Consider the following 9,766-nt stretch of genomic DNA (forward strand, 5'->3'; position numbering starts at 1 on the left):
TGGTGGTAGAGGAAGAGGAGGAGGAAGCAGCAGCATGCTGGGATGCGTGTTACACGCACACACATAAAATAAAAATTTTCCTTTAAACGGAATAGGTGAGCTTAAAAGGTTGTGCTGGTTGGGTTAATTTAGCATTAATAAGTTAAAATTATTCATTAAAACACACTGCTGTCGTTTTATTTTATTACTTTTTTTTTGGTTTTTCGAGACAGGGTTTCTCTCTGGCTTTGGATATTTTATTACTTTTTAATCACAGATAAATTTTTTTATTGAAAAAAATTTCTGCCTCCTCTCCCCCTCCCCCCCAGATAAATTTTATGTATAAGGAATTTCTTAAAACTAATTATACAAATTGTTTATGGATCATTTAAGACCTCCATCTGCTTGGCACCCTGGAATGATAACTTGAGGGCACAAGGACCGTGGCTCAGGAACTAAGCAGCTTAGTTCTAGAAATTCACTAGCTTCTTTTTCCAAATTTCTGTTTTCCATTCAAACAGAGTATCTGTACAAGAGAACAATTGGTTTACAGCTTCCAGCTGCAGTGCCTTTGAAATTAGAAGCAGTATTTTAGCAGACACCACTGTATCCCCAGGCAGTGCAGTGAGTGGCTAATAAAGAATGTTCTGGCCGGGCAGTGGTGGCACACGCCTTTAATCCCAGCACTCGGGAGGCAGAGGCAGGCGGATCTCTGTGAGTTCGAGACCAGCCTGGTCTACAAGAGCTAGTTCCAGGACAGGCTCCAAAACCACAGAGAAACCCTGTCTCGAAAAACAAAAAACAAAAAAAAAAGAATGTTCTGGCACAGCCTTCTGTTTCTTTAAGGCAGTCTTCTGTAGGGTTTAAGTGTTGGAGATCCTCAAAGGCTGCCAGACTCAGCAGCATCATAAGCTGAGTGTGGCAGTTTGAATGTAACTGGCCCCCAATAAGCTCTATTAGGAGGTGTGTTCAAGTAGGGAGGGAAAGCCTCGCTGGAGGAAGTATGTCAGTGTGTGGGTGGGCTTAGAGGTCTCTTTTGCTCAAGCTTCCCTAGGTTAGACTGTCAGCTGACTTCCTGTTGCCTACAGGATGTAGAAATCTCAGTTACAGCTAGCTACAGCACCATGTCTGTCTGTACTCTGCCATGTCCCACCATGATGATAATGGACTAAACCTCAGAACTGTAAAAACAAGCCACCCCAACTAAATGTTTCCTTTATAAGAGTTGCTGTGGTCACAGTGTGGCTTCACAGCCACAGAAACGCTGACTAGACACCGAGTTTCTTCTTTGTGAAAACTCTTTTCTTTGTCTGGCATTATGTACCTGCAAGGAGCCTTATCTGTTAATGATCCTCTCTTTTTAAATCAACACACATTTTTTCATGAGTCCCATTATTTTTTATTATTTTCCATTTTTGTTTTGTTTTTGGTAGGTACTGGAAATCAAAGCCCAGAGCTCATATAGGCTGAGCAACTCACTGAGCAGCACTCCCAGCCTTCAGCTCTCTCCCTGATTCTCTGTCTTAGCCTCTTTCCCAGATGACATCAATTAACATTCATTATCACATCATATAATTTTGAAATTTAACTAAATTAAGCAACCACATAATTCCAAATTTATCGTTAAGAGTGACTCTTAAGCACATTGCAAGTATCTTTTTGTATTATAAAGGAATAAGTGTAGAACATAAAGCCTCTTCAGAATTTAAATAATTAACTTTCTTGAAGGTACTCAATCAAAGGTAATTGGCTTAACCAATAAAACGAAACATGCAGACCCTGAAATACTTACATAACTGTGTTGTCATCCACTAAGATATCACAACCATGAGCAGGACACGAAATAGTCTGGAAAAGATCAAAATTTAAACTTCTTCATTGAACAATATTTATAGGATGCCAGGCAGTTTGCTAGGTTCTGATAATACTTTCCAGTTTGCAGGATCTCAATCCTTTCCATTTGTATTACAGGAAAGACATTTTTGAGTGTAACTATCCTTGTAAGCAATTGTTTGTTTTTTTCTTCACCAAAAAAAAAAAAAAAAAAAAGTTACGAGCAAAATACAAAGTTCTCTATCAGGGAGAACCTGACAGAGATTATCAGGGCTGATGAATGATGGAACCACATTATCTAGATTAGACTGTTAAATGGAAAGTCTTTTTTTTTCTTCAGCCTGTTTTAATCTAGAAAAATGTTTAATCCCAAAATTTTTACCTGGCTATAGTTATCCAACGACCTAAACAAGTGAAAATCAAATTACCTGTCCCATGCCTTCCTCCATTATTTTGGTAGTTAAATATTCACTCCAGCACTGCATACAAAACTTATGTCCACATTCAAGGCCAGTAAAATACTGTAACAAAAACAAAATATGATATTTAACAAAAACTTCATTAAAAGAAAGTTGAACTAACTACATAGTGCCTCAGAGCTTTATTATCTCACAATTCTCATAGTAGTTAAAATGTCCATTTGACAAAAACCAAACAGGTCCTAAAATTTAACTTCTATATGATAAAATCTAGACATGTGAATACTTTGAACAGTCTACCTGATTAATAGGAAATACATGCCATTGATACAAATTTTACAAAAGTAGACCTGTTTAAATTAAATATATGAAGATTTCATGAGCTACTATGGAGATTAAATCAAACCACAATGAGACACTATGTCACACTCACTACAAGAGCTGTTTCGTAAGAATGTGAAAGGGTACCACAACTCTGGAAAACAACTAAGCAACAATTCAAAATATTAATGCAGCTGTTATAACTTCTCTCCTAGTTACTTTTCTAGTGTAGTGACAAGGCAACATATAAAAGAATGTTTAATTTGGGGCTCCAAGTCTACAGTCCATGGCCAACATGGCAGCACGGCAGCAAGCAGGCGTGTATTGGATCCACAAACACAAGACAGAAGAGAGCTGAGTGGAAATGGCATAGGTTTTCTGAAACCCCAAAACCAACCCAAGAGACACACTTCTGACAATCACAAACCTCCTAATCCTTCATAAACAGCCACCAACTAGGGGTCAAACATTCAGATATATGAATCTATGGTGCCCACTCTCATTTAAAACATACTGTATGACCCAGCCAGTATATTCTGAGAAATTAAAACACACATCCTTATAAAAATTTATGCACAGTATTTACATTAGCACCATGCATAATAGCCAAAATACAGAAACTCAGATATTCATCAACAAACAGATGAAGAACAGCTATATAAAGGCATATATAGTCACAAAAAAGAATTGAGTTCTGATAGCTACTATAACATGAAATGAACCCAGAAAAACATGCTAAATTAAAACAGCCAATGACAAAAGACTCACACAGTTTCTATTTAGATAAAAGGTACAGAACAATAAATCCTTAGAAAATGTTTGCCATGGGCTTTATATCTGTGGTGAAAGAAGGATGACTACCAAAAAATATAGGTTTTTTTAAAAGGTGAATGGGAATTATAATAATACTTAAAATTTAAAAATTATGAATTTCATACAAGGATAAAAATATAGCAAGGTGTGCAAGGATAGTTACAAAAGCACTAACTCTAAAGTGGTATTTTTAAATGTTTCTGTTTTCTTCTCCTTTCATTTTCCCCCCTTTCTTTTTGGTTTTCCAAAACAGGGTTTCTCTATGTAGCTGTCCTGGAACTCAGTATGTAGACCAAGCTGAGCTTGAATTCAGATCTGCGTGCCTTCCTCCCAAGTGCTGACATGCACAGCTTTAAATGTTTTGCAAATACATACAGGACTTCATGGAATTACAAAGAATGTAAAAATTAAATTCTGTAGTAAACTGAGAAATTTATTCTGAAGCAGGTATAGTAAGTAGCATATGTCTATAATCTAGAACTTAGTGGTGCCTTTAATATCAGGGAAGCAGTTGCAGGTGGATCTCTGTGAATTTGAAGTCAGTCTGGTCTACAGAGCAAGTTCAGCTAGGTAAATGAAGGATGTGGTCGACCGGTAGTCAGAATTAACCAGACCAGCTCAAAAACAAGGGATATAATTTTAATAATTGGGAGCAAGAGAAACTCACACGACCAGGATCCAGCAAGAATCACGCGCAGCCAAATGAATACAAAAAAAGGGGCGGGCACCTGGATGCCCAGGTCCTTCTTCCGTCTCCCCAAGCGCCCACACCCTAGCCAAATGTGATTGGCTGAGCTTCCCCATCATCTCCCCTTTTGTCTAAACAAATCGAACCAAACCCGATACAACTATATACAATAGGAATAGATACCAAATATAAAATTATAAGCAACAAACAATATTAAACAAGAAACATATAACATAAGTTTTACTAAGCATTCTATTTCAAGGAGTCTAAATAATGTATTGAAATTGAGTTTATCTAAATCATGAGGGTAACTACAATTTTCTAATCTTCAACTCCATCAAAGATCTGAGAAGGGAAGTAATATTACTTGAGTAAACAGGAAGTACAATCTAGAAACTTCCAAAATGTGCAACAAATGACAGAGACAACTGACTACCTCTGCAATCACCCAAAGTCTCATTTGCAATGTTGAGGCAACCAACTTTGGCTAAGACCTAACGTAACTGACACACCATTTTCAAAGGCGAGAAACCTTTTAGAACTATCTTACCCTGTCTTGGCAGGATAAGACAATCCTGTTTTTATCCATTTATGGATACTCTGTACCTCTGTCAGTGGTCGAGGTATGGGCTTTTCTTTGCCCAAAGGCCAGTTCTGCCAAGAAGAAGACAAACTCCAAGTAGAGTGTCTTTGGTGCTCAACATTCTCTCGGGAGTAGAGTGGTGTTGCCAGGAGTGATTGATAGTGTCTCACTACCATGGAACTCTAAGTTAGATTAAAGGCCATTTTCTACAGCTCTTCGAAGAGGTTGAAGATTATATTATCTATACTAAATATAATCTCTATGTATCTAAAGAACCTGATTAGCCTAAATATAAATATGACAAACATATGACTATTGATTTATAATTCTCGATAATACCTATCTAACTTGAAGACTAAGAGAATAAACAACTGTGCAAGAAATAAGGACAATGACCTCCAAATGTAAACAATGTATATCATTACATAAACAATATATAAGTATCTTAATCAGAGGTATAAATGTACATTGCAATATGGTAAATATACATATCAATACTATATATAAATACATAACAAATGTTTTAAACAGAGGTAGAAGCATACTCACATACAATATTCAATATAATTTAACTTTGTATCAACATACAAGAATCGATACCAATATAATTTTCTAAAAACAAACACTTATAAATACCAATCTATTATCCCTCAACAGGTATGCACTGAAAAACCTTGTCTCAAAAAAAAAAAAAAAAAAAAAAAAATATAACCCAGTGCTCAAACACTTGCCTACAAGTCTGAGACCCTAGAATTATTTCCCATAACTATAAAATAAACAAGTAATTAAGATGATAGTAAGCCCATATGTACATACAGTTTCAGCAAAATGAGGCTCAGAGCAAGAGAAAGGAAGAGATTTGGACAGCATAAGTCACAAAGAACAAAGAAAAACTAATAATAGATTTTGTTCTAACTTTGAGGTGATGGCTGAACAAAGTATAGTGTTTGAACTCAAACAAAAGGTTAACTTGTTTAGATTTCAGAACATTTTACAGGGCTGATATGGTTCAGTGGCAGTTTTTTTGTCTAGTTTTTCTGATGTCCTAGCTTAGATTCTCTCCCACTGCCAAATAAATACATAAAACGTCAACACAAAAAAGCAAGTTTATAATATTTATGACTTTTTATTTAAGCTTTTTAAACAACACATTTAAAAACACATTGTAAAAACCGTCAAAGAAGTTTAAAAATACTCTATTTTAAAAATAAAATCAATGTCACCTGCATAAACCAATTTTAGCTAGAATGGTCACACCACTTTTACAATTCCTTTATATGTGATATAAAGGAGTCCGCAAGTTTTTCTTAGGGACCACCATTCACCATTTTTGCCTTTTTCGGGTGCATGGCACTAGCATGCTGGTACCTACCTTCTCGAAATAATAAACGCTCTTGCTGATTGCAAAAAATAAATAAATAAAATCAATTACCTCATTTTCCACGTTAAGCTGGTAAAGCTGTGTTAACATGGATGTGAGAATTTTTAAGCAATGCTATGAGCAGGTATGACTAAAAGTGGCATGTGCCTGTACTCTCAGTTGTTTGGGGGACTGAGACAAACAAGAGGTCTGGGCTACTCTATCAGGTGCCGGCACTTAGCAGCAGCAATGGAGTGGCACCTGTGAGCGTCACTGAGCAGCACCCTGAAAGAGTATCACTTTAAAAAAGACAACAAATTCTTTTGAGTGAGTGATTACGTGGAAAAATTAATCCCCTTGTTTATGCCCTATTCCATTTCCTTTATCAGAAATGGCTGTTGTTTTCATTTCTGAAGTGTACTTGCAGAGACATTCTAACATACACATACAGTATGAGAACCTTATGCTTTCCTTGATACTTTGTTACTTTTGTTGTTTGGGTTTTTAATTTCTGCTGGGGCCCCATAACTGTACAAACATTTACCCATTCCCTGTTCTTTACACAGTTCTATTATTTTTAATTATGTGTATATGTGAGGGGATGGAGGGAATATGTATGTGTAGGTGGCCAAGGAGAGCTTGAGTTACAGCTAGCCAACGTAGGTGCTGGGAACAGAAGTAAGTGTTCTGGTCCCATGGTTTACCTCCTTTTAAACCACAATTTCTTTAACTGTTCATTCACTATTAATGAAACAAAAGATTTTTCCTACCACTCTGTCACACTGACTGTAATACACTTTGCAACCATGTGACTTCTTAAGAGGGATACATAAAAAGATGACAGGTATACAAGTACAATTTAACATTTATTATTAGGTACTTTTACAAGAACTGGTAGCAGTTCTGACTGAGCAGTAGTATAAAGTTTCTCATACACATGTCAGAGCTTTCACCAATCTAACATAAAACACAAAGTAAATGATTTGGTCTTTAAAATATATTTTTGCACATCCTTTTGAGGTTTTTGCTTTTTGAGGCATAGTTTCTCTGTGTATCCCTGGCTGTCCTTAAATCAGATATCCACTTGCCTCTGCCTCCCAGAGTGCTGGGATTAAAGGTATCCCTCATCATACCTGACTGTTCTTTGAGAATTATTTACAAAGTAAATTTTTTAAAATCATATTTACCTTCATTACTCCCTTAACTCCTCCCAGATCCACTCCTCCTCCAAATAATTTTAATTTCATTTTTAAAAATAAAGAGTGAAGTTTCAACTTTGCAAGGGGTGTGTGTGTGTGTGTGTGTGTGTGTGTGTGTGTGTGTGTGTGTGTGTGTGTGTGTTTTTAGCATGTCCAATCCAGTCAATTTCTTTTCCTCGGCATTTTCTTAACATAATTTGCTAATTTTTCATTGGGCTGTCCTACCCATGGCTCTCTTGTGCACACCATTTTCTTCACAGTTTACTAATTTCTCACGCCATGTAACATACACCCAAGCACACCCAATGACTTTCAGGACTTTATTTTTTTACAATAGTTGGTCTTTATAATTACGGAAAATACTTTTTCGATTCGGAGTGTTCATATTGTGTTGCCATGAAAACACTTTACTATACATGGTAAAAGCCAGTCTTCAATGATGGCTTCAAATTTAAGCAAATTGAGTCTGTTTCTACCTCCATATTGTTTTAACACCACATCCTGCAGAATCTGCCTTCTCTCCATTATCTTCTCCTAAAGTACACCCTATTCAGCTACTGTCTATTCTTGCACCTGGCAGTTTAATCCTCTCTCTGTCCCTAACACAATCTATTCCTTTTAAACATTTTGTCCAACTACTATTATATTGTGCCAAATATTCAAGTCATTCTTTAAGTTCTCTTAATATCTAACAATTTCGTTCACATAGTTCCTATCTAATTTATTCCTAGCTCATTTTAGTCTTTCTTCTAAGTGATAATTTTAAAACTTTGCTACATTTTCTAATTAGCTATTATCTAAAATATGCTTTATGTAATTGATGCTCATGGTATTATATGCAAAGAATTAGAGAACCAAAAATTCTACACATAGCCTACCAACTTATTTTTTAAGTTCACAGAAGTAGTCATGTAAAGAAGTATAGCCCAATCCTGAAATTAATTTTATAGGCAGAATAGCAAGTACACAGTATGCCAACTTTGAAGGTGTAATAATCTCATTACTTTCCCCATCATCACAAAAAGATAGGGCACTAGCTTGCTACTAGATCACAAGAATTTTTGTACATCACTCTTCTATTCAATCAAGAATCAATAAGCTAAGGGATTAAGGGACATAATAGTTAATAAGTTATTATTGGAAGCCATAATGGTATCTATTGCACTATCTAGTCTGTAAGCAGAGAATATTTTACAAAATGATATATTAACTAGGTACACATAACAAACATGAGATGTAGTGTATACCTATAGACTTGGAAGGCTAATTAAGAAGACCATGAGATAAAAGCCGATTAGAGTCATAGTAAATTTCTGGATAGCCAGAGAATATAGCAAAACCCTGTATATCTAAGTAAAAATAAATCACTATGGCTAAAGAGAGTGCAAAACCTAGCCTGTGGTCTGAATATACACATTCACTGTACTAAAGAAAAGTTATTACAACCATAGTCTTCCATCTGGTCCGACATATTTTCCTCTCATCTCTGACATATTTGCTTTTAACTACCTCATATCCAGTTCCTTTAATTTCTTTGTCCTTACTTAACTCATAAAACTTGACTATTCATTAAACTTACCTTCATTTATGCTGTAAATAAATCCAAACAAAAGAGTATTAATAACTTACAGAGTATCATCTATAACAAAAATGATCATAAAGGATCTAAAGAAAGCTTAATTTCTGACATTTTATTTTACATACATAGCAAATAATGCTCAAAAAAATTGGAGGGGGGATAGACCTAGAATTCATTATGTAAATAAGGCTGCCTCTGCCTTCTAAACACAGGAGTTATATGTGCCACAACATCCAGATAACAGCAGATTTCTAGGGAAATCATGGTATTGGGAAGGGTAAACCATGATCTTACTATATAGTATATTAAAAAAAAAAAACTATTTTCAACTAAAAAAAAAAATCTGTCCTCCATCAGAAATTGCCAATATAATCTCGAAAATTAGAGTCATTTGTTTATATTAAAAAAAAACCAGAATAAAAAAGAAATCCATCCGTTCTCGCAAGAGTTTAATTGGATGGTGGAGAAGGAAAATAGAATAGAGAGATGGATCCGAGCTTAAGAGAACATTCGTTTCCAAGTACCCACGCCAAGCAACTCACAATTGCCTGCAACTACAGTTCTGGGGATCTAACACACCTCTCTGGCCTCTGTGAACATTGCACTCATGTGCACAACCTGTTCCACCCATATACATAATTAAAAATAAACTGGGCAATGGTAGTGCACACCTTTAGTCCCAGCACTTGGGAGGCTGAGGCAGGCGAATCTCTGAGTTCCAGACCAGCCTGGTCTACAGCACTAATTCTAAGACAGCTGAGGCTGTTACATAGTAAAACCCTATCTCAAAAAGCTAAATACATAAATAAATCTACAACTTATTTCAAAAGTAAAGGAGGAGCAGACCTAGACCAGATTCTTTCAAGTAATGTTGGTGCTTAATGCCAGAAGCACCAAAATTCTAAATGGACGATTCAACATGGGAATGGGACTCTATTTAACAATTCTTATGTCTCCAGCCACTAGACCCCCCACTCCAGTTTTTTTTTTTT

At 35.8% G+C, this 9,766-nt stretch overlaps 1 protein-coding gene across 1 annotated transcript in view; it reads right to left on the reverse strand.

Moving 5' to 3' along the window:
• Arih1 (ariadne RBR E3 ubiquitin protein ligase 1) overlaps positions 1 to 9,766 on the reverse strand; it is a 104,997-nt gene that overhangs the window by 42,666 nt on the left and 52,565 nt on the right. Inside the window, exons 4-5 of the mRNA XM_005369499.3 lie at positions 2,241 to 2,333; positions 1,772 to 1,827 (exon numbers count right to left, since the gene is read on the reverse strand). Of these exons, the coding sequence (XP_005369556.1) occupies positions 1,772 to 1,827; positions 2,241 to 2,333 (149 nt within the window). The remainder of the gene's footprint in view (positions 1 to 1,771; positions 1,828 to 2,240; positions 2,334 to 9,766) is intronic.

Source organism: Microtus ochrogaster, unplaced genomic scaffold (assembly GCF_000317375.1).
Source record: "Microtus ochrogaster isolate Prairie Vole_2 unplaced genomic scaffold, MicOch1.0 UNK49, whole genome shotgun sequence".
NCBI lineage: Eukaryota > Metazoa > Chordata > Mammalia > Rodentia > Cricetidae > Microtus > Microtus ochrogaster.